The sequence below is a fragment of the Pelophylax lessonae genome, assembly GCF_965119305.1.
Source record: "Pelophylax lessonae genome assembly, chromosome: 3".
NCBI classification, from domain to species: Eukaryota; Metazoa; Chordata; class Amphibia; order Anura; family Ranidae; genus Pelophylax; species Pelophylax lessonae.
This window is the reverse complement of record NC_138770.1, coordinates 101,581,347-101,607,640: the sequence shown is the minus strand read 5'-3', so window position 1 is coordinate 101,607,640 and position 26,294 is coordinate 101,581,347. Positions and strand designations below refer to the sequence as shown.

The following is a 26,294-nucleotide window of genomic DNA, read 5'->3' as shown; positions in this document are numbered from 1 at the left end:
GAGACTGTAATAGACCCTAAAATGACTTTGGAGCATTTTAAATGACTTTTGTGGACATTGACCAAGCGATTTATGTGCGACTGCAGCCGATATCTAACTGCCCCTACAGCAACCACAGGATACCTGGCCCTAGAGTTAAAGAGACTGTAATAGACCCTAAAACGACATTGGAGCATTTTAACCACTTGCCGACCGCCGCACGACTATTTACTGCGGCGGTCAGCCCCTCACAGGCAGAGTGACGTAGGTCTACGTCGCTAGCCTGTGAGGGTATAGGGAGCGAGCGCGCGCCGCCGGAGGCGCGCTCCCGCTCACGAGTGGTCACGGACCCCCCGCGCGTGTGACCGGCGGGCCCGATGTCCGCCGGTCACTCGGCGATCGTCGGGGGAGAGGGAGAAAGGCAGGCAGCTAGTGTAAACAAGCCGCCTGTCCTTCTCCCCGGTGTATGAATGATGATCATACGGTTCTACTATGTAGAACTGTTGATCACTGTTCATACATCTCAAGCCACAGCCAATCACAGTTAGAATCACGCCCCTAGGGACACACACAGCCCCTCCCTCTCAAAAAAAAAGTTAACCCCTTCACTGCCAGTGTATTTTTACAGTAACAGTGCATATGTATAGCACTGATTACTGTAGAAATGTCACTGGTAACTCCAAAAGTGTCAAAAATGTCAGTCAAGGGTCCGATCTGTCCGCTGCAATGTCGCAGTACCGCAAAAAAATCGCAGATCGCCGCCATTATGCGTTAAAAAAAAATGACAAAAATCTTTCCCTTTGATAGTAAACGTGATAACTTTTGCGCAAACCAATCAAAATAGGCTTTTTGCGATTTTTTTACCAAACATATGTAGCATAAAACAAATTGGCCGAAAATGTTAAAAAATTCTGATTTTTAAATTTTTTGGGGGGAATTTCATATAAAAAAATGTGAAAAATATTATTTTTGCAAAATTGACGCTCTTTTTTTGTTTATAGCGCATGATCAAAAAATTGCACAGGTGATCAAATACCACCAAAAGAAAGCTCTGTTTGTGGGAAAAAAAAGGACGTCAAATTCATTTAGGTACAGCGTCGCACGACCGCGCAGTTGTCCGGTAAAGTCACGCAGTGCCGAATTGCAAAATACCCCCTGGTCTTTCAGCAGCCAAATCCTCCGGGGCTTAAGTGGTTAAATGACTTTTGTGGACTTTGACAAAGCGATTTCTGTGCGACTGCAGCCAATATCTAACTGTCCCTAAAGCAACCACAAGATACCTGGCCCTAATGTTAAAGAGACTGTAATAGACCCTAAAAGGACTTTGGAGCACTTTAAATGACTTTTGTGGACATTGACCAAGCGATTTCTGTGCGACTGCAGCCGATATCTAACTATCCCTAAAGCAACCACAGGATACCTGGCCCTCATGTTAAAGAGACTGTAATAGACCCTAAAATGACATTGGAGCATTTTAAATGACTTTTGTGGACATTGACAAAGCGATTTCTGTGCGACTGCAGCCGTTATCTAACTACCCCTAAAGCAACCACAGGATACCTGGCCCTCATGTTAAAGAGACTGTAATAGACCCTAAAATGACATTGCAACATTTTAAATTACTTTTGTGGACATTGACAAAGCGATTTCTGTGCAACTGCAGCCGATCTCTAACTGCCCCTACAGCAACCACAGGATACCTGTCCCTAACCTGAAAAGAGACTGTAGAAGACCTATAACGAAATACCAGCCCTGAGAAGGACTTTTGTGGACATTGACAGAGCGATTTGTGACTGCAGCCGATCTCTAACTGCCCCTAAAGCAACCACTGGATACCTGTCCCTAACCTGAAAAGAGACTGTAGAAGGCCTGTACCGAAATACCAGCCCTGGAAAGGAAATTTGTGGATCTTCACAGTGCTATATGTGTCTAGCAAACTCTCCCTAATGAGCACAGCAGACCTCTCACTACACTGGCAGAAAGCGAAATGCGAAATGGCCACCAGGTCAGGTCTATTTATAGGGTAGGGGGACTGTCCATGTGCTGGAATGTTTCAATTGGCTGTCCCGTTCCACCTGACGGCTGTCATGGGTCAAAGTTCTCCCCAATGTAAACAAATATGGCCACCGCGAACGACGCCATGTGTCCGAAAATTTGGCGGGTAGCGAACAAGCAAAGTTCGCCGCGAACCGACTGCCGGGCGAATCGCAAGGCCATCTCTATCGGTCAGTATTGGCCCCAAAAATTAGCCAGCATGGGTTCACCTGACAGCCAAGAATGTTGTATTCTGTGGCTGAAGGTACATTAGGCATTCACACGATACAGAAGTAAGTGTCGGCCAGTATAGGCCCCAAAAATTAGACCACATGGGTTTACCTGACAGCAAAAAACGTAGTATTTGGTGGTTGGAGGTACATTAGGCATTCACAGCAGATACAGAAGTAAGTGTCGGCCATAAAAGGCCCCAAAAATTAGCCCACATGGGTTTACCTGACAGCAAAGAACGTAGTATTTGTTGTGGGTGGATGGCGGTCTGGCGAATATTTGTGGCCTGGCATGAGAAATTTCAATGAAACATGATCTACTGGTCACATGTGTTGAATTCCTCAGAGATCCATGCCTCATTCATTTTTATAAATGTGAGGTAGTCTACACTGTCATGAGCTAGGCGAGTGCGCTTATCGGTCATGATCCCCCCTGCTGCGCTGAACGTCCTTTCGGACAGGACACTGGACGGGGGGCAAGCCAAAATTTCCATTGCAAATTGTGCAAGCTCTGGCCAGAGGTCAAGCCTGCCCACCCAGTAGTCCAGGGGTCCATCACTCCTCAGAGCGTCCACATCGGCCGTTAACCCGATGTAGTCGGACACCTGTCGGACACCTTTTTTTACGCTACAACATTTGAGCCACAGAAGCCTGCCTTTTTCCAGAACAATGTGGCGACGGCATCATGGAAGGTGGAGTGTTGGACAACTGTGAGGAGACAGGAGAATAGGAGAAGGAGAAGAGCCTGGACGGTGAGAGGCTGGAGTGTGGCTTTGTGGGTTCTGACGGTGTTGCTCCCACTGGGCTCGGTGATGGGATTTCAGGTGCCTTCTTAAGGCGGTTGTCCCTAGGTGAGTGCTGGGCTTACCGCGACATATGCGTTGACTGCAAAGGCTGCAGATGGCAACACTGTTGTCAGCAACAGACACATTGAAAAACGCCCACACTGCGGAGCCATGTGCCTGCGTCCTGGGAGCGCCAGATGTGACTGTACATGGTTGATGGCTAGCTCTTGATACATTTGCAGTCTGCTTTGTACCTCTTGTGCAATGCAAGTTCTACCTGCCTCTCCTCCCTATCTGCCGATCCGCCTCTCCCTCTGAACTCCCCTCCTCTTCCTCTCTTGTGGCCACCCACGTGATGTCCATAGACACGTCATCATCCACGTCACCTTCCCCACCACTAACATTCCAGATCTCAGAGTAGGCAGCAACAGCAGGGACCAGCCTCCTTGGGCTGATCTGGGTACTGTCATCAGACTGCTGAGTGGCGGCTGTTGCTACCTCCTCTTCCTGATCTGATGCCAAGAATGGCTGTGCATCGCAAATGTCTTGTGATGGATTGGAAAATAATTCCAGTGACTCAAGCGGAGGGTTTGTGATGGTGGTGGTGGTGTTTGTGGTGGTGTCTTTGGGGGTGCACACAGCAGAGAGTGAAGAGGGTGCAGATAGAGAGGATAAGGAGTGTGCAGAAGAGGAAGGCTGAGTGAGCCACTCAACCAAGTCTGGTGCGTCCTTTGACGTAATCGAATGCACCTTCTGAAACTTCACACTTTGGCTCTGGCCTACTGCTCCTGCCCTACCCCTAGTAGCGGAACTATCAGGGTCGCAGCAGTCGCACTTGCAACCGGGCCCTGGAGTTCCGCCACCTGAGGGGGGGCCCGCCAGCCCCCGTTCTCTTACCGTGGCCGCGGCGTGAGGGGGCCGTCCGTCCGCTTGACTGTTCTGGCTAGTGGCTACTGTGACTGGCTGCCCTCCCCGATCATTGTGCCACACTGCGCGGGGGGGGAGGTGTCTACAGCGGCCGGTTGCTAAGAGGAGGCTGGCTGGGCTAAGTCTTCTGAAAAGTAGGGATGATCGAACTTTTCAAAAGTTTGGTTCGGCCAGAACATCCGAACTTCCCGAAAGATCGGCACGGATTTCAGAACCCCTTTGAAATCAATGGGACCCGAACTTCGGTAATCAAAAAACACAATTTTGAAGCCCTAAAACCCAATAAATGCCCCTAAAAAGTGCCTAGGGTTCTGGGTCATGCCCCAGGGACTATTAATCACACAAAAAAAAGTTCTTAAAAATTGTCATTTTTGATAGAGAGCCAACTATTGAAAAAAAAAAAAAGATTATTTTTTTATTTTGACTTTGGATTTAGTGCCTGGGGGATCTAAAAAGTGTACCTGTGAAGTTTCAGCTCTGTAGCATGTCCAGAACCATAAAAAAAAAAGATTGTTTGTATTATGTCACTTATAGAACATGGATATGGCTCCGCTATTTTCACACCTTGCCGGTTTAGTAGCAAGCGTTTTTTTGGGCATTTTTTGGGGGTTATTGGAGGCAGGCATAACATCAGAACTTCTGTGTAGGGGTATATATACACACATACTTATATGTATATATACCCATACACATATATAGGTGTGAAAGTAGCAGAACACTATACTTGCACTAATGAAATAATTAACACTAATATGGCTCCGCTCCTATCACACCTATATATGTGTAAGTGTAAAATACATATAAGTGTGTGTGTGTATATATATATACCCCTATACAGAAGTTCAGATGTTTTGCCTGCTTCCAAAGAACCCAAAAAAATGCCCAAAAAAACGCTTGCAAGAACAAACCTGGGCATTTTTTTTTGGCGCTGGCATTTTTTTGGGTTCTTTGGAGGCAGGCAAAACATCTAAACTTCTGTATAGGGGTATATGTATATACACACACACTGATACATATTTTACACTTACACATATATAGGTGCGATAGGAGCAGAGCCATATTGGTGTTAATTATTTAATTAGCGCAAGTATAGTGTTCTGCTCCTTTCACACCTATATATGTGTATGGGTATATATACATATAAGTGTGTGTGTATATATACCCCTATACAGAAGTTCCGATGTTTTGCCTGCCTCCAAAGAACCCAAAAAAATGCCAAAAAATGCCTGCGCCAATAAAAATGCCCAGGTTTGTTCTTGCAGGCGTTTTTTTGGGCATTGTTTTGGGTTCTTTGAAGGCAGGCATGACATCTGAACTTCTGTATAGGGGTATATATACACACCTACACATATATAGTTGTGAAAGTAGCAGAAAACTATACTTGTGCTAATGAAATAATTAACACTAATATGGCTCCGCTCCTAACTGTAACGCTCCTGCGTTTTTATAGTAAGCTGGATTTGCAGCTGCAGAATCTCCACTCAGTAGTCATGTAGAGATGTGTTGGAATACCAGATCCAACTCTCCAGACTCATCACTGTGGGCCTGTCTGCTTCAGCATACAGATATACACACACTCAATAAGATGTTCCTGGAGTGATAGGATGTATATGACAGTATGGAGGTGATGTGCTGAAGGGACAGGTGTGAGCAGTGACAGTAATGATAAGCACTTGATAGTATTGTTAAGGAGAGTAGTAGATGGTAATAGGTAGAATGCAGATAGGTTAGATATCATGTATTTACCATTTATCATGTAAGGACAGCAGATGACATATACAGGATAGACTAACCCAGTGCAAGGATAGATGGTAGTAGACTCAAGAGCTAGCAATCTATGTAACAGTGCAGATGATAGAATTAGTATGCATAGATAGTAACAGTCCTTAATGTGCAGAAGTATATAGTGTAAGTTAGTTATGGAGGATTCCCCTGTGGGGTACTTATCACTAGTAAGGTTAGTAAGTAGAGGGGTCCAGTAGTGAGGGAGTGATCCGGTAGCGAGATACGGGATCAGTAGCGAGGTTCCGGTCTGTTCCAGGTAAAGGAGAATAGCTGGAGGTTCCGGCAGCATAAGTCAAAGCTTGTAAGCATGCGGGTTGAACGAACAATGTGAGAGAGAAAGCCGGCGATTGAAATAGCTGCTCAGAGCGGCGCTCGGCGATGACGTCATCCGGCTTAAAGGTATATGCGTTCCACCTAACTAAAAAGGTGGGACGCAATATAGAAAGGAAAATGGACAATAAGGGTACCAAGGGTACCAGAATCTTACAGTACCCCCCCCCCCCCCTTAAGGCCGGCTCCGGAAGGCCTATAGCACTGGTTTCTCCGGGTATTTCGAGTGAAACCTCGTATAAGCCTAGGTGCGTGAACATCAGAAGTATCCAACCAGGTGTCATCTTGGGGTCCATAGTTCTTCCATCTTATGAGATATTGGAGTCTTCCTCTGTGGATACGAGAATCCAAAATCTCCTAAATCTCATATTCTTCTCCGCCTTCAACTTGTACTGGAGGTGGAGGCAAGATGGTAGGCCTTATTCCTTGGTTAGGAACATGTGGTTTCAGTAGCGACACATGAAAGATGGGATGTATTTTGAGATCTGCCGGTAAGGTGAGTTGCACTGCAGCTTTTCCAATGAGTTTCTTAATTGGGAAGGGTCCCAGAAATAAAGGTCCAAGCTTTTTGCTAGGGATCTTTAACCTCAAATTTTTTGTCGATAGCCAAACGAGGTCCCCAATAGCATATTGCGGAGAAGGTCTTCTATGAAGGTCGTAGTACCTTTTTTGTTAACTATGAGCGTGTGAGATGGTGGTATTAAGTAAACCCAGAGAGTCTTTTATTTGGGTAAGATAATCCGAGGCTACTGGGTTACTTGAGGGTAGGATGCGTGGTGGAAGAAGTGTGGGATGAAACCCATAGTTCAAGTAGAACGGACTTTGCTTAGTAGTACAGTGGGTTGCGTTGTTATAAGCAAATTCCGCCAGAGGGAGGAGGTCCACCCAATCATCCTGTAGGTATGATGTGTAGCAACGCAGATATTGTTCTATACACTGGTTGACTCTTTCAGTCTGTCCGTTGGTCTTAGGGTGGTAAGGAGAAGTGAGCTTTCGCTCAATCCGTAGTATTTGACATAGAGCTTGCCAAAACTTGGAGATGAACTGTGAACCACGGTTGGATAAAAGAGTCTTTGGAATTCCATGTAACTTGAACACATGTTTCATTAGTAGTTCCGCTGTTTGTTTAGATGAAGGTAGTCTGCGAATAGCAATGAAATGTGCCATCTTTGTCAGATGGTCCACTGACACTAGAATGGTATTAAATCCTTTGGAAGGTGACAGTTCTACTATAAAGTCTAAGGACACAACTTCCCATGGAACCTGGGGTATTGGTAGACTGCATAGTAGACCAGATGGTTTTGTAGTGTCAATTTTGGACCTTGCACAGATGTCGCATGAAGAAAAAAATTTTTGTACAGTCATCTTCATATCAGGCCACCAAAACTGCCTGGTAAGCAAATTAAGGGTTTTCGTCATACCCATATGTCCTGCCATAGGCACATCATGTGATAATTCCAAGATCTTGGTGCGCATAGTAGGGGTAGAGTAGAGTTTGTCGTTGTAATAGAGGAAGCCTTCTGCATCAGTACTTAGTTGTGGTGGAGGTGAATCCAATCCTATACTGTGCAAAATCTCTTCCTACAGGGAACGAACAACACCAATAATACGTTCATAGGGTATTATAGGAATAGAAGGGATTTCGGCGCAGTTATCTTCGGTTAATCGTGATAGCGCATCCGCTTTTTTATTTTTGTCTGCAGGCGTGTAGGTCACTAGGAAGTTGAATCTTAGGAAGAATAATGACCATCGTACCTGCCGGTGGGAAAGAGTTTTGTTAGTCTGGAGGTATTGAAGGTTTTTATGATCTGTATATATGAGTATTGGTAATCGGGTACCTTCAAGTAGATGTCGCCAATTCTCCAGTGCCAGTTTTATGACAAGCAACTCCTTTTCACCCACTGGGTAATTCACCTCTGGGCTGCTTAGTGATTTAGAGAAGAAAGCAACTGGTTGAAGTGGTGAAGTATTTGTTGGTTGTTGGGAGAGAACTGCTCCTACTGCCATATTTGACGCATCTACCTCCAGAATATATTGGAGGGATGGGTCTGGATGGCGTAGTATGGGAGCAGAAGTAAAGCTTGATTTTAACAAGCGGAAAGCTCCATTTGCTTCTTCTGACCATTTGAATGGTTTCTTTATACTTGTAAGTTGTGTGAGAGGTCTCACAATAGCAGAGAAGTTCTTGATGAACTTCCTATAGAAGTTTGAAAATCCAAGGAATCGCTGTAATGCCTTACGAGTTGTTGGTATAGGCCAATCCAGAATACAGGATATCTTGCTCATATCCATCTTGATTCCGGTTTTGGATATGATGTATCCTAGAAATAATATTTCTTCTTTATGAAATAGGCATTTTTTTAATTTCACGTATAGATTGTGTGCGAGTAATCTGGATAACACAAGTCTTACATGTTTTATATGTTCAGACAAAGATCGAGAATAGATAAGTATATCGTCCAGATATACCACAACACAGACATCAAGTAAGTCTCTAAAGATGTCGTTTATGAACCGTTGAAAAGCTGCGGGAGCATTACACAACCCGAATGGCATCACAAGATATTCAAATAATCCGTATCTGGTTCTGAATGCTGTTTTCCACTCATCTCCATCACGGATTCGGATTAGGTTGTATGCCCCTTTTAGGTCCAATTTAGAGAAGTAGGTAGCCCCACGCACTTGTTCAATGAGTTCAGGGATGAGCGGTAAAGGATAGCGATCCTTTATCGTAATGGTATTTAATTGCCTATAATCGATAATAGGCCTAAGACTTGAATCCTTATTGCGGACAAAGAAAAGTCCTGCAGCTGTGGAAGAAGTAGAGGGTCTGATGAACCCTTTTGTCAAATTCTCATCCAAGTATTCCTTGAGATGAGAGAGTTCATCCTGTGAAAGAGGATAAACATGACCGAAAGGCAATTTGCTGTTAGGGAGTAGATCGATAGTGCAATCATAATCCCTATGGGGAGGCAACACTTGAGCATTTTTCTCAAGGAAGACTTCGGACAGATCCTGATAGCATAGTGGTGCAATCTCATCTGACACCACAGACAGGATCTTTCCATAAGATGGGAGGCTACACGTAATCTCGCAATAGTGAGAAGGGAAAGTTAGAGTCCGTCTTTTCCAATCTATGATTGGTTGATGTGTGTGTAACCAGGGAAGTCCCAAAATAATGGGAAAATGGAGTGAAGATAGTATATCAAAAGTGGTGGTCTCCATATGAGACTCGTTAGCAGTGACAAGGAGTGCTTGTGTATGATTGGTGATTGGACCAGAAGATAACGGAATACCGTTAATGAAACTAACAGAGACAGGTTTAGGTTTTGAAATAATAGGTATTTTATTTAAAGTAACAAAACGTGTATCGATATAGTTCCCACAAGATCCTGTGTCGATCATAGCCTTGGTGGTAATCCTAGTCTGGTCCCACTGTAATGTTAAATGAACAAAGAGGTAGGGATTAGAAAAGGAAGTCGTTAATCCCCCTAGCAAGACATGTGAACACTCACCCTCTTTTTTGCGGACAAGGGGACAGACGCTTATCAAATGATCCGGGGATGCGCAGTACATGCAGAGGTTTCTGGATCTTCTCCTGGCTCGTTCAGTAGTTGATAAAGGTGGGCGTATGGTTCCTACCTCCATGGGAGTAGGGTCAACGGCCGAAATCTGAGAAGGACTAGACAATGGCATTCCCATTTTCTCAGCCTTTCTTTCTCGCAGTCGCCTGTCAATGTTGATACTGAGTTGTATTAAGGCATCCAAAGTGCCAGGTAAATCTGCTCGGGCGAGCTCGTCTTTAACGGCTTCTGACAACCCGAGTCTGAACTGAGTTCGCAGAGATGTATCATTCCACCCTGAATCAAGGGTCCATCTTTTGAACTCTGCTACAAAGTCTTCAACAGGTCTCCTTCCTTGTTTTAAAGCCCTCAATTGGATATCAGCAGTACTCTGCCTATTGGGGTCTTCATATAAACTAGCGAGTTCCGCTAGGAATAAAGGATAGGAGTTGAGAAGCTGATCATCTTTCTCAAAGAGAGAGTCTGCCCAGGCCCGTGGATCACCCGTTAAGTATGAAATAACGGTACAGACTTTAATTTGATCAGTAGGGTAAATACGAGGTTTTGGCAAAAAAAAAAATAGACATGCGTTTTTGAATTCACAACATTTTTTCCGATCACCTGTAAACACTAGAGGAGGGTTTATTTTAGGTTCAGGGGGCTGAGCAGCAGTAAGCTGTGAAAGACGGGTTACCTGCTGTCTCAGAGTCTGATTTTCTTCTTTTACTTCAGTAAGAGCAAGTATTAATGCATTTACTTGTTGTGTTAATTGTGTCACTTGAGTGGGTAATTCTGCTGAATCCATTTTTTGGGTTCGTTCAATCTGGTATGCTCCTGCGTTTTTATAGTAAGCTGGATTTGCATCTGCAGAATCTCCACTCAGTAGTCATGTAGAGATGTGTTGGAATACCAGATCCAACTCTCCAGACTCATCACTGTGGGCCTGTCTGCTTCAGCATACAGATATACACACACTCAATAAGATGTTCCTGGAGTGATAGGATGTATATGACAGTATGGAGGTGATGTGCTGAAGGGACAGGTGTGAGCAGTGACAGTAATGATAAGCACTTGATAGTATTGTTCAGGAGAGTAGTAGATGGTAATAGGTAGAATGCAGATAGGTTAGATATCATGTATGGTAACAGGTGGTAAGGACAGCAGATGACATATACAGGATAGACTAACCCAGTGCAAGGATAGATGGTAGTAGACTCAAGAGCTAGCAATCTATGTAACAGTGCAGATGATAGAATTAGTATGCATAGATAGTAACAGTCCTTAATGTGCAGAAGTATATAGTGTAAGTTAGTTATGGAGGATTCCCCTGTGGGGTACTTATCACTAGTAAGGTTAATAAGTAGAGGGGTCCAGTAGTGAGGGAGTGATCCGGTAGCGAGATACGGGATCAGTAGCGAGGTTCCGGTCTGTTCCAGGTAAAGGAGAATAGCTGGAGGTTCCGGCAGCATAAGTCAAAGCTTTTAAGCATGCGGGTTGAACGAACAATGTGAGAGAGAAAGCCGGCGATTGAAATAGCCGCTCAGAGCGGCGCTCGGCGATGACGTCATCCGGCTTAAAGGTATATGCGTTCCACCTAACTAAAAAGGTGGGACGCAATATAGAAAGGAAAATGGACAATAAGGGTACCAAGGGTACCAGAATCTTACACTAACACACCTATATATGTGTAAGTGTAAAATACATATAAGTGCGTGTGTGTATATATATATACCCCTATACAGAAGTTCAGATGTTTTGCCTGCCTCCAAAGAACCCAAAAAAATGCCCAAAAAAACCCCTGCAATAACACACCTGGGCGTTTTTTTTTTGGTGCGGGCGTTTTTTTGGGCATTTTTTTGGGTTCTTTGGAGGCAGGCAAAACATCTGAACTTCTGTATAGGGGTATATATATATATATACACACACACTTATATGTATTTTACACTTACACATATATAGGTGTGTAAGGAGCGGAGCCATATTAGTGTTAATTATTTCATTAACGCAAGTATAGTGTTCTGCTACTTTCACACCTATATATGTGTAGGTGTGTATATATACCCCTATACAGAAGTTCAGATGTCATGCCTGCCTCCAAAGAACCCCAAAAAATGTCCAAAAAAACGCCTGCAAGAACAAACCTGGGCATTTTTTTTTTGGCGCTGGCATTTTTTTGGGCATTTTTTTGGGTTCTTTGGAGGCAGGCAAAACATCTGAACTTCTGTATAGGGGTATATATACACACACACTTATATGTATATATACCCATACACATATATAGGTGTGAAAGGAGCAGAACACTATACTTGCGCTAAATAATTAACACCAATATGGCTCCGCTCCTATCACACCTATATATGTGTAAGTGTAAAATACATATCAGTGTGTGTATATATATATACCCCTATACAGAAGTTCAGATGTTTTGCCTGCCTCCAAAGAACCCAAAAAATGCCCAAAAAAACACCTGCAAGAACAAACCTGGGCATTTTTTTTGGCGCTGGCATTTTTTGGGGTTCTTTGGAGGCAGGCAAAACATCTGAACTTCTGTATAGGGGTATATATATATACACACACACTGATATGTATTTTACACTTACACATATATAGGTGTTATAGGAGCGGAGCCATATTGGTGTTAATTATTTAATTAGCGCAAGTATAGTGTTCTGCTCCTTTCACACCTATATATGTGCAGGTGTATATATACATATAAGTGTGTGTGTATATATACCCCTGCTCAGAAGTTTCGATGTTTTGCCTGCCTCCAAAGAACCCAAAAAAATGCCAAAAAAATGACAGCGCCAAAAAAAATGCCCAGGTTTGTTCTTGCAGGTGTTTTTTTGGGCATTTTCTTGGGTTCTTTGGAGGCAGGCATGACATCTGAACTTTTGTATAGGGGTATATATACACACCTACACATATATAGGTGTGAAAGTAGCAGAACACTATACTTGCGCTAATTAAATAATAGGTGTGATAGGAGCGGAGCCATATTGGTGTTAATTATTTAATTAGTGCAAGTATAGTGTTCTGCTCCTTTCACACCTATATATGTGTATGGGTATATATACATATAAGTGTGTGTGTATATATACCCCTATACAGAAGTTCCGATGTTTTGCCTGCCTCCAAAGAACCCAAAAAAATGCCAGCGCCAATAAAAATGCCCAGGTTTGTTCTTGCAGGCGTTTTTTTGGGCATTTTTTTGGGTTCTTTGGAGGCAGGCATGACATCTGAACTTCTGTATAGGGGTATATATATATACACACCTACACATATATAGGTGTGAAAGTAGCAGAACACTGTACTTGTGCTAATGAAATAATTAACACTAATATGGCTCCGCTCCTAACACACCTATATATGTGTAAGTGTAAAATACATATAAGTGCGTGTGTATATATATATACCCCTATACAGAAGTTCAGATGTTTTGCCTGCCTCCAAAGAACCCAAAAAAATGCCCAAAAAAAACCCCTGCAATAACACACCTGGGCGTTTTTGTTTTTGGCGCGGGCGTTTTTTTGGGCATTTTTTTTGGTTCTTTGGAGGCAGGCAAAACATCTGAACTTCTGTATAGGGGTATATATATATATATATATATATATATATATATATATATATATATATACACACACACTTATATGTATTTTACACTTACACATATATAGGTGTGTAAGGAGCGGAGCCATATTAGTGTTAATTATTTCATTAACGCAAGTATAGTGTTCTGCTACTTTCACACCTATATATGTGTAGGTGTGTATATATACCCCTATACAGAAGTTCAGATGTCATGCCTGCTTCTAAAGAACCCAAATAAATGCCCAAAAAAACGCCTACAAGAACAAACCTGGGCATTTTTTTTTTTGGCGCTGGCATTTTTTTTGGCATTTTTTTGGGTTCTTTGGAGGCAGTCAAAACATCTGAACTTTTGTATAGGGGTATATATACACACAGACTTATATGTATATATACCCATACACATATATAGGTGTGAAAGGAGCAGAACACTATACTTGCGCTAATTAAATAATTAACACCAATATGGCTCTGCTCCTATCACACCTATATATGTGTAAGTGTAAAATACATATCAGTGTGTGTGTATATATATACCCCTATACAGAAGTTCAGATGTTTTGCCTGCCTCCAAAGAACCCCATAAAATGCCCAAAAAATGCCAGCGCCAAAAAAAATGCCCAGGTTTGTTCTTGCAGGCATTTTTTTGGGCATTTTTTTGGGTTCTTTGGAGGCAGGCAAAACATCTGAACTTCTGTATAGGGGTATATATATATATATATATACATATTTTACACTTACACATATATAGGTGTGATAGGAGCGGAGCCATATTAGTGTTAATTATTTAATTAGTGCAAGTATAGTGTTCTGCTCCTTTCACACCTATATATGTGCAGGTGTATATATACAGACATGTGTGTGTATATATACCCCTATGCACATGTTCAGATGTCATGCCTGACTCCAAACATGTCCTCAAAAAAGCCCTATAAACGCCTGCAGCAAAAAGAATGCTCACAGGTGAGAAGCCATATTAGTGCACTAAATGTGACACAAGAGAAAAAATCTTTTCTCTATAGCGGTCACCCTGATATGGAAGGGTTTTGTCACCCTGCCATAGCAGTCACAGTCAGTTAACCCTACACTACACTACGGTCCCCTTACACTTAACACTTTCCCTACAGAAACTGAATAATTAAAGCTAACTATAGTGGAAAATAGCACCCTAACTACACTAGATATCCCTTTCCTCACACTAAAAATGGCTAAATGACACTTTGTAACAGAAGTCACAGAACTGCTTCCACGCTCTTCCATGTCCCTTTATAACAATGCTAGGAATTTGACGGGGCTATCTTATATACTGGGGGGCATATTCACTAATGATTGGCCTATGGACCCCCTAGTCACTCCAATCACATTCCTAGCATTCTCCTGCCCCCTCAATTGGCTTTTATTGATGGTTCTGGTCCAATCACGGGCTTTTAAAGCCCATTTCCTGTACCATTGCATTTTGGTCGGTTCTGGTTGCCGAATTCTGAACTTTTTCAGCAAAAAGTTCTAAATTCGGCCAAACCTCGAACAGCCAATGTTCAGGTCGACCATCGGTTCGACCCGTTCGATCATCCCTACTGAAAAGCAGTCTGCTGCTGCCTGCACCACTCTCAGCCTCACCCTGCCGATCCTCCAATAAACAGAGAAGGCTGATGCAGTGAGGCAGGGGTGGACGCTGAAAGAAAGTCAGCTGACACCAATAGAGTGCAGGGGGAGGAGTTCTCCCCTCTGCGAAGAGACCACATGCTGCTAGAAGCGTGCCTGCCTGGCTGGAGTGGATTTGCTGAGTGAGGGGGAATCGTCTGACTCTGACCGGCTGCTATGTAAGTGAACTTGTCCTGAAGAATGATGATCCCAAACTCCACCCTTGCTGGCTTGCTGCCTCTTAATGATCCCATGGCACAGAACAGATCTCATCCTTATCTACAACAGAGGTGTTGGGGGGGGGTGTAGGGATGAAATCTGAGGTGGTGGGGGGATGGGATCAGTAAGACAGAGGTGGTGAGGGAGGATGACACCACATCCCACCCCTCCTCCAACCCCCCTCCCCACCATCGCCCCTTCACAACCGCCATTGATCCCACCCCCCTCCCAACCAAGGGGAGGGGGGCCTTCATGATTTCTTACACCGGGGCCCTGAGAAATCTAGTTACGCTTCTGCTACCACCCCTGCGGAAGGGCCTGCCTCCTCCTCTGCCTGTCATGTTTCTAAATTAACCTGTGACAAAAGTCTCTAGAGAATCGCAGTATATCTGGAAAAAGGTATATAACACCCCGCTTCAATCGATGGTATTGAGGGGTCACAGGTTTATCACACCAGTTCTACAAATAATTGGCCAGTAACTGTTGTCACTGTGTGTAGCACAGTTAACACAGCAAAAGAGGCCAAATTTTTGCAGGGCTAAAATACACTCTTAGAAAAGTATAACGTTAAATAACACTCCACTTCAATGTGTGATATTGGGGGGCCACAGTTTTATCACACCAGTTCTACAAATAATTGGCCAGTAACTGTTGTCACTGTGTGTAGCACAGTTAACACAGCAAAAGAGGCCAAATTTTTGCAGGGCTAAAATACACTCTTAGAAAAGTATAACGTTAAATAACACTCCACTTCAATGTGTGGTATTAGGGGGCCACTGGTCTATCACACCAGTTGTTCAAAAAATTGGCCAGTGAGTTTGGCACAGTGTTAACACAGCAAAAGTAGTGATGGTAGTTCGCGGCGGGCCCCATTGACTTTAATGGGAGGCGAACTTTAAAAACCTTTAGGTCATATTTGCAGCCTCAAAAGACTTACTAACTGTGCACAAATAGTCCCAGCACATGGACAATGTCATAACAGAAGTATTGCAATTGGAAAAGTTGCCTTAAATGTTTTTTTTTTTTTTTCAGCAAAATTTTTTATTTTTTTAGCAGCTGGTAAATACATGTCAAATACATATAGGGTCCATTCACACATCTGTAAAATGGGTCCGCATTCATTCCACAATTTGGCGGCACATTTACAGACCCATTGATTTTCAATTCCAGTCTGAAAAGTTAGGCATTCACAGGATAAAGAAATAAGTGTCGGCCATTCCAGGCCCCAAAAATTAGTCCACATGGGTTTACCTGACAGCTAAGAATGTTGTATTCTGTGGCTGAAGGTACATTAGGCATTAACAGAATACAGAAGTAAGTGTCGGCCAGTATTGGCAACAAAAATTTGCCCACATGGGTTTACCTGACAGCTAAGAATGTAGTATTTGGTGGCTGGAGGTACATTAGGCATTCACAGGATAAATAAGTAGGTGTCAGCCAGTATAGGTCCCAAAAATTAGCTCACATGGATTTACCTGACAGCTAAGAACATAGTATTCTGTGGCTGAAGGTTAATTAGGCATTCACAGGATACAGAAGTAAGTGTCGGCCAGTATAGGCCCCACAAATTAGCCCACATGGGTTTATCTGACAGCTAAGAACATAGTATTTGGTGGCCGGAGGTACATTAGGCATTCACAGGATAAAGAAGTAAGTGTCGACCAGTATAGGCCCCAAAAATTAGCCCACATGGGTTTACCTGACAGCTATAAACGTTGGATTCTGTGGCTGAAGGTACATTAGGCATTCACAGGATACAGAAGTAAGTGTCGGCCAGTATTTGCCCCAAAAATTAGCCCACATGGGTTTACCTGACAGCAAAGAAAGTGGTATTCTGTGGCTGGAGGTACATTAGGCATTCACATAAAAAATAATTGTCGGCCCTGAAAGGCCCCAAAAATGTGGCATTCCATGGACATGAAATGCCTTTTATGCCACTGTATTTAGCGAAGACAAGGACCAGGAATTGTTGTGGGTGGATGGCGGTCTGGCGGATATTTGTGGCCTGGCATGAGGAATTTCAATGAAACATGGTCTACTGGACACGTGTTGAATTTCTCAGTGATCCATGCCTCATTCATTTTTATAAATGTGAGGAAGTCTACTCTGTCATGAGCTAGGCGAGTGCGCTTATCGGTCATGATCCCCCCTGCTGCACTGAACGTCCTTTCGGACAGGACACTGGACGGGGGCAAGCCAAAATTTCCATTGCAAATTGTGCAAGTTCTGGCCAGAGGTCAAGCCTGCCCACCCAGTAGTCCAGGGGTTCATCACTCCTCAGAGCGTCCACATCGGCCATTAACCCGATGTAGTCGGACACCTGTCGGTCTAAGCATTCCCTGATGCTGGATCCGGAGTATAGCTGTCGATGGGTAGGTTGAAAGAAGGATCTCATATCTGAAGTGACCAATACATTTTCAAACCACCCTCTTCTTGCAGGCGCTGTTGGATTGCTACCCGCAACTATCTCTCTGTGACTGGAAATTCCTCTGCCAGCGCACGCAAAAGCAGAATACAGCATTTCCTGCAGCAAGGCCTAGAAGTGCTGCATTCTGACCGCCCTCTGTGATTGTGGTAACATTTCTGCTATTTTTTGTTTGTAGCGGGGTCTAAGTACGTTTCCACCCAGTACTGGTCCTTGGCCTTTATGCTTTTTATACAGGGGTCCCCCTTAAAACACTGGAGCATGGAGGCCCCCATTCGCACTAAACTGGAATCGGTGTATTGGCCTGCTTCCAGCTCATCATCCAGGATAATGTCGTCCTCGTTCTCCTCCCCCCATCCACGGATAACACCAGGGATCCCAGAAAGGTTTAAAGCATGCTCTTCTTGCTCCTCCTCATCCCCCCCAGCACCATCCTCCTCTGACTCCTCTTCAGACTCCTGCTGTTGACTTGTCTCAGATGCTCCTGCTCCTCAACGGCTTGATCAATGACATGACGCATTGCACGCTCCAGAAAGAAGGCGTAAGGTACTATGTCACTGATGGCACCCTGGCTGTGACTGACCAGTTTGGTGATCTCATCGAATGGCCGCAGAAGTCTGCATGCATCGCTCATGAGCAGCCACTGGCAAGGTGAAAAAAACCCACGCTCCCCATAACCTGTCCTGCCGCAGAGTTCGTACAGGTAGTCGTTAAGATGTCCTGGACCCCAGGGTATTTGGCAACGAATTGCTGCACGACCAAGTTCAGGACGTGTGCCATTCATGGCACGTGTGTTATTTTGCCCTGTTTCAGCCCGCTTAGCAGATTGGCACCGTTGTCGCACACCACTTTACCAACTGTCAAATTGAGTGGTGTCAGCCACTGATCTGCCTGCGAATGCAAAGCTGAAAGGAGTGCAGGACCAGTGTGACTCTTGGCTTCCAGGTACAACAGACGCAGCACAGCATGGCAACGTCTCACCTGGCACGTAGAATAGGTTCTGGGGATCTTGGGCGGCGCAGCGGAAGAGACGTAGCAGCGGAAAAGGAGGAGTCAGCCGAGGAGGAGAAGAGGAGGCAGGCCTGCATGCAATCCATTGCGGTACAACCAAATCTACACGGGTGCCACGGGTTACATGCTTGACAGCCGTCAGAAGGTTCACCCAGTGGGCAGTAAAAGGGATATACCTTCCCTGCCCGTGTTTGCTAGACCATGTGTGCCAGAGATATATTCACTTGCCGCTGAACATGGCCATAAAGCTCTGGAATGCCCTTCTGCGAGAAATATTTCCTGCCTGGGACCTTCCATTGTGGTGTTCCAATGGCCACAAATTTACGAAAGGCCTCCGAGTCCACCAGTTGATATGGCAGTAGTTGGCGGGCTATCAGTTCCGACAAGCCAGGAGTCAAACATTGGGCAAGAGGGTTATCCGGCGTCATCATTTTTTTCCGCTCCAACATTTGGGCCATAGAAGCCTGCCTTTTTCCAGAACAACGTGACGACGGCATGATGGAAGGTGGAGGGGAGGACAATAGTGAGGAGAGAGGAGAAGGAGAAGAGGCTGGACGGTAAAAGCCTGGAGTATGGCTTTGTTGGTTCCGACGGTGTTGCTCCTACTGGGCTTGGTGATGGGAGTTCAGGTGCCTTCTTAAGGCAGTCGTCCCTAGGTGAGTGTTGGGCTTACTGCGACTTATGCGTTGACTGCAAAGGCTGCAGATGGCAACACTGTTGTCAGCAACGGACACATTAAAAAAAGCCCACACTGCGGAGCCATGTGCCGCCGTCCTTGGAGAGCCAGATGTGACTACATGGTTAATGGCTCGCTCCTGAAACATTTGCAGTCTGCTTTGTACCTCTTGTGCAATGCAAGTTCTGCCTGCCTCTCCTCCCTATCTGCCAGTCTGTCTCTCCCTCTGAACTCCGCTCCTCTTCCTCTCTTGTGGCCACCCACATGACGTCCATAGACACGTCATCATCCACGTCGCCTTCCCCACCACTAACATTCGAAATTTTGGAGTAGGCAGCAACATAGGGTACCAACCTCCTTGGGCTTATCTGTGTACTGTCGTCAGACTGCTGAGTGGCGGCTGTTGCTACCTCCTCTTCCTGATCCGATGCCAACAATGGCTGCTCATCGCAAATGTCTTGTGATGGATTGGAAAATAATTCCAGTGACTCAAGCGGGGGTATGTGGTGCTGGTGGTGGTGGTGGTATTTGTGGTGGTGTCTTTGGGGGTTCACACAGCAGAGAGTAAAGAGGGTGCAGATAGAGAGGATGAGGAGGGTGAAGAAGAGGAAGGCTGAGTGAGCCACTCAACCAAGTCTGGTGCGTCCTTTAACGTAATCGAACGCGCCTTCTGAAACGTCACACTTTGGCTTCGGCCTACTGCTCCTGCCCTACCCCTACCACCCCTGCGTAAGTGTCTGCCTCTTCCTCTGCCTGTCATGTTTTTAAATTACCCTGTGACAAAAGTCTCTAGAGAATCGCAGTATATCTGGAAAAAGGTATATAACACCCCACTTCAATATGTGGTATTGGTGGGCCACAGTTTTATCACACCAGTTCTACAAATAATTGGCCAGTAACTGTGGTCACTGTGTGTAGCACAGTTAACACAGCAAAAGAGGCCAAATTTTTGCAGGACTAAAATACAATCTTAGAAAGGTATACTGTTAAATAACAAACAAAGATAAAATTCCCAGTTCAATTTGCCAACCAGTCTGCTTACCAACCAAATTGGCCTGTCTAACAGTTTGCGTCAATACAGGGGTTTAGTTAGCACACATTTGCAAACGCATGTGAAAGCTGCAGGGCCACGTCAAGGCTCCCTGTTACCTGCAGTCCTAACTCTAATGAATTTTAAAGAGTCTCCACAGTGGGAGCACATGCAAGCTAATGGATAGATAGGGGGCAGGTGAGCCTGGAGGTGGCCCATCCCTCCTGAAAGGTAATTGGGGGCATAATGGAAGCCCAGCTGATAGTATTACAGCAAAGGCACCCAGCATGTCCACTCACCAGTACACATATACAACAAAGAAAATGGCCCCCACCTATAACTGGCCGAGTTAACACAGCAAAAGAGGCAATATTGTTGCAGGACACAAATACACTTGTAAAAGTATACTCAAACAACACCCCACTTCAATATGTGGTATTGGGGGGCCACTGGTCTATCACACCAGTTATAATACATTAAAAAGTGCTTTTGTCACTGTTTGTAGTATTTCTGCAGCAACGCTCAGTCACCACACCAGTCACAATGCTGCACAGTGCACAATACAAATCCACTATAATATGCTTTCTACAGTGCATTGCGAAAGTATTCGGCCCCCTTGAATTTTTCAACCTTTTGCCACATTTCAGGCTTCAAACATAAAGATATAAAACTGTCATTTTTTGTGAAGAATCAACAAGTGGGACACAATCATGAAGTGGAATGAAATTTATTGGATATTTCAAACTTTTTTAACAAATAAAAAACTGAAAAATTGGGCGTGCAAAATTATTCAGCCCCTTTACTTTCAGTGCAGCAAACTCTCTCCAGAAGTTCAGTGAGGATCTCTGAATGATCCAATGTTGACCTAAATGACTAATGATGATAAATAGAATCCACCTGTGTGTAATCAAGTCTCCGTATAAATGCACCTGCACTGTGATAGTCTCAGAGGTCCGTTTAGAGCGCAGAGAGCATTATGAAGAACAAGGAACACACCAGGCAGGTCTGAGATACTGTTGTGGAGAAGTTTAAAGCCAGATTTGGATACAAAAAGATTTCCCAAGCTTTAAACATCCCAAGGAGCACTGTGCAAGCGATAATATTGAAATGGAAGGAGTATCAGACCACTGCAAATCTACGAAGACCTGGCCGTCCCTCTAAACTTTCAGCTCATACAAGGAGAAGACTGATCAGAGATGCAGGCAAGAGGCCCATGATCACTCTGGATGAACTGCAGAGATCTACAGCTGAGGTGGGAGACTCTGTCCATAGGACAACAATCAGTCGTATACTGCACAAATCTGGCCTTTATGGAAGTGTGGCAAGAAGAAAGCCATTTCTTAAAGGTATCCATAAAAAGTGTCGTTTAAAGTTTGCCACAAGCCCCCTGGGAGACACACCAAACATGTGGAAGAAGGTGCTCAGATGAAACCAAAATCAAACTTTTTGGCAACAATGAAAAACGTCATGTTTGGCGTAAAAGCAACACAGCTCATCACCCTGAACACACCATCCCCACTGTTAAACATGGTGGTGGCAGCATCATGGTTTGGGCCTGCTTTTCTTCAGCAGGGACAGGGAAGATGGTTAAAATTGATGGTAAGATGGATGGAGCCAAATACCATTCTGGAAGAAAACCTGATGGAGTCTGCAAAAGACTGAGACTGGGACGGAGATTTGTCTTCCAACAAGACAATGATCCAAAACATAAAGCAAAATCTACAATGGAATGGTTCACAAATAAACATATCCAGGTGTTAGAATTGCCAAGTCAAAGTCCAGACCTGAATCCAATCGAGAATCTGTGGAAAGAACTGAAAACTGCTGTTCACAAACACTCTCCATCCAACCTCACTGAGATCGAGCTGTTTTGCAAGGAGGAATGGGCAATGTGCAAAACTGATAGAGACATACCCCAAGCGACTTACAGCTGTAATCGCAGCAAAAGGTGGCGCTACAAAGTATTAACTTAAGGGGGCTGAATAATTTTGCACGCCCAATTTTTCAGTTTTTTATTTGTTAAAAAAGTTTGGAATATCCAATAAATTTCATTCCACTTCATGATTGTGTTCCACTTGTTGTTGATTCTTCAAAAAAAATTTCAGTTTTATATCTTTATGTTTGAAGCCTGAAATGCGGCAAAAGGTTGAAAAGTTCAAGGGGTCCGAATACTTTTGCAATGCACTGTATATTACAAAGTATACTATACCGTGGATTACATCCCTATATAGTGCACTGCACACCTATACCAAATAAATAGAAGCCCTTGAAATGACTTTTGTGGACATTAACAGAGCGATTTGTGTCTGCTGATCTCTGTCCCTGGAGCACACTGGATACCTGTCCCTAAACTGAAAAACTGTACACCTATACCAAATAAATTGCAGCCCTTTAAATTACTTTTGTGGACATTAACAGAGCGATTTGTGTCACTGCTGATCTGTCCCTAGAGCACACTGGATACTTGTCCCTAAACTGAACAGAAACTGTACACCTATACCAAATAAATTGCAACGCTTTAAATGACTTTTGTGGACATTACCAGAGCGATTTGTGTCACTGCCGATCTCATTCTGTCCCTGGAGCACACTGGATACCTGTCCCTAAACTGAAAGAGACTGTAGTAGACCTATACCAAATACTATACCAGCCCTGAAAAGGACTTTTGTGGATCTTAACAGAGCTATTTGTTTCTGGCAATCTCTCCCTGATGAACACAGCAGACCTCTCCCTACGCTGACAAAAAGCAGAATGTGAAATGGCTGCCTGCTCTGGTCTATTTATAAGGTAGGGGGCATGTCCATGTGCTGAAATGTTTCAATTGGCTGTCCCGTTTCATCCTGATGGCTGTGTCATGGGTCAAAGTTATCCCCAATGTAAACTAATATGGCCGCCGCGAACAACGCCATGTGTTCGCAAAATTGGCGGGTAGTGAACAAGCAAAATTTGCCGCTAACCGACAACCGGGCGAACCGCAAGGCCATCCCTAGTTGTTACGGCATTGCATAGTAGATTGTGAAAAATCAGGGAAGATTTGAATGTCTCTGAGTTTTTCTGGAAGTTGATCGAGCTTCCGAAAGGCTTCTAAAATTCTTTCTTTCACCTGAAAGAAGTGAACTCTCAAGAGTACATCTCGGAGTATCTTTTTGGGCAGGTGGGGAGGTTTAGGGATACGGTGGACACGGTCCACGGTGAGGTCTGCTGATGAGAGGTTAGGTACAGCTGCTAGGAAGATGTCCCTTTGTAACGCTCCTGCATTTTCTGAAACAAGATGGATTTGCAGCTGCAGAAAAACTCCACTCAGCAGTCATGTAGAGATACGTTGAAATACCAATTCCAACTCCCAGGACTCATCACTGTGGTCTGTCTGATTCAGCATACAAATATACACACTCAATAAGAGTTTCCTGGAGTGATAGATGTATATAGCAGTATAGTGGTGATGAGCTAAAGAGACAGGTATGAACAGTGACAATAGGTGAACAGCACTTGAGAGAAATGTTCATGAGAGTATAGATGGTAACAGGTAGGATGCAGATGGGTTAGCAATCATGTATGGTAGTAGGTGGTAGGATAGCAGATGACATACAGGAGAGACTAACCCAGTGCAAGGATAGATGTTAGTAGGCTCAAGAGCTAGCAATCTCAACAACAGTGCAGATGATAGTAACAGTCCTTAAGATGCAGAGCTAGATAGTGTAAGCTTAGTAGGAAGGTTTATGGAGGATTCCCCTGCAGGGTACTTATCACTAATAGCAAGCAGTAGTAGAGAGGTTCGGTATGAGCGAGTGATCCGGTAGCGGGATACAGGGATCCGTAGCGAGGTTCCGACAGCGAGGTACGCTTGTGAGCATGTGAGCTTCAAGGCAGGTCAGCAACAAGGCACATTGAACGAACATGTGAGTGAGAACGCCGGCGGTTGAAATAGCCGCTCTGCGGCGCTCAGTGATGACAGCATCGGTCTTAAAGGTGTATGCGCACCTACCAGAAGAGAATGGTGGGACGCATACACTGAAGTGGAAAGTGGAATAGGGGTACCAGAGGTACCAGAACATTACACCCTTATATGGTGTGGTAGTTGTGCCTGTGTGACGTACTCTGGTATACCACATACCTTAAGGTTGTTGTGCCTGGACTGATCCTCCAGGTCTGCTAGTTTGGACTTCATCCAGTTGATTTCCTCTGTGTGAGCCTCGTGTGCGTCCACCATGGTGTTAAAGGATGTAGTGCATTCTAAAAGGTGTTCCTCTACCTGCCCCACTCTTTGACCTAGGTCATGTATTTCAGCTTTGCAGTGGTGTAGGCCTGTCGGAATATCTGATTGTAATGAGGCCCTTAGAGACAGTAAAATGTCCTTTAGGGTTGTGTCAGAGATCAGTTGCCCGCTGGTGGGGAAGGAAGTAATGGGGTCTGCTGCATTAGTGTCCATAGAAAGTTGGTCAGGGAAGGCACTCACCTCCGGATCAAAGGCATCATTATGTGTGTCAGCATGATGGTCTACTGTGTCTCTCCTAGGCCTTTGTTTGGCTGGACTGCTTGTAGATCGGGAATGACACTCAGCTGCATCATGCAGCGTTCTTCCCGCTGTGTAAGGGAGATGCTGCTGCGTGGATGCTAGAGCACCACCCACGGAGTGTGAGGAGTGGGTGCCACCGCCATTTTGGTGTAGCCCGGCGGAGAAAAGGCTTGTGATTTTGAGCGGTTGTGGTGTCTCGGCTTCTCCTGGGCATCTCCTCTGCTGCAGTATGCCTTTAGATACGGGGATATGGCAGTGGCTGGTCTCAGAGGTCCCTCGATGTGCGGCAATCACCCGATCTGCGGGAACTCTCTCAGCTCCTGCGGCCAGTCTCCACAGATCCAGATATCTCCATATCCTTCTTCTTTTCTTCTTCCTAGTCTTGTTCTGTCCCCTCCCCTTCCATAATTTTTTTACTTTCTTCTTCTTTGCCTCGTTCTGCCCCTCCCCTCCTCTTCTCCTCCCCTCCTCTTCCTTCGTCTTTCTAGTCTTTTTCAGACCCCTCCTTTTCCATAAGAAAACATGCACTAATGGAAGGAGAGCCAGACCAAAGGATAAAAGAGTATAAATTAAGAGGATAAATTAATTTATCAGTTCATACTAAAAAACAGCCAATGTGTTTAGGGGGTCAGAAAAAAATTCCTTCTTCATCAGGGCTACAACAAACATAATATAATATAAATGTAAATGTGACTGATACAATCATAATAAGTCTAACAAACATACAGTAGATTTCATAGAGTTATGATTGTATCGGTCACATTTACATGCATATTATATTTATATTTATATTATTGTGTTTTGTTGTAGCCCTTATGAAGGGGAAGTTTTTTCTGACCCCTAAAACATGTTGGCTAGGTAGCCTTGTCTGTTGTGAGCAGACTAACCTAAGCCAGTGAGCTCTCTAAATGTTTTTGTCCTCTCACTACTTTGTACAAACTTACTATACATCAACGTCCCAGCACCTCTTTTCTTCATTGGACCCTCCTTTTCCATATCCATCTTCTACTTTTTGTTTTCCTTTTGTTGTTCTATCCCTTCCCTTCCACTACTCTTTCATTTCCTTCCTTATTTATTTTTCTTCTTACTAATTTTGTTCTGTACTTTCCCATACCTTCCCATTCCATATACTTTATCTTCTACTTTTCTTCTCTCCTCTTGTTCTGTCCCCTCCCCTCCTCTTCGATGTCCTTCCTCTGCTACCCTTTCTCCTTGTTTATTCTGTATGCTTTACTTTCTCTTCTTCATATAGTTTTCCTATATCCTTCTACTTTTCTTCTTCTTAGTCCTCTTCTCTCTTTTTGCATTCCCTTCTTACTGCAACAAATCTCTGTTTACAGTTTTTTTTTTTTTTTTTTCAGATGTGCTCAGATTACAGCAATACCACTAGGAACTACTTTGACCTTCTATTGTTTTGATATGAAGGGCCGATATGTGAACATTGTCCTACCTGGAAAAACAGGATATCTAACATTTTGTGAAGTTCAGATCTACGGTGCACCTGTGTCCGAATGCTCTTTCTGCTAAAATTGATGAGGACCCATAATATATATATATA

The 26,294-nt window shown here is 44.2% G+C and overlaps 1 protein-coding gene across 1 annotated transcript in view; it reads left to right on the top strand.

The window, feature by feature from the left end:
- The window catches only part of LOC309549730 (uncharacterized protein), a gene marked incomplete at its 5' end in the record, with an annotated part of 187,092 nt that extends 160,798 nt beyond the window's left edge, over positions 1-26,294 (top strand). Inside the window, one exon of the mRNA XM_082250223.1 lies at positions 26,098-26,294. Coding sequence (XP_082106349.1) covers positions 26,098-26,263 — 166 coding nt within the window. The 3' untranslated portion in view covers positions 26,264-26,294. The remainder of the gene's footprint in view (positions 1-26,097) is intronic.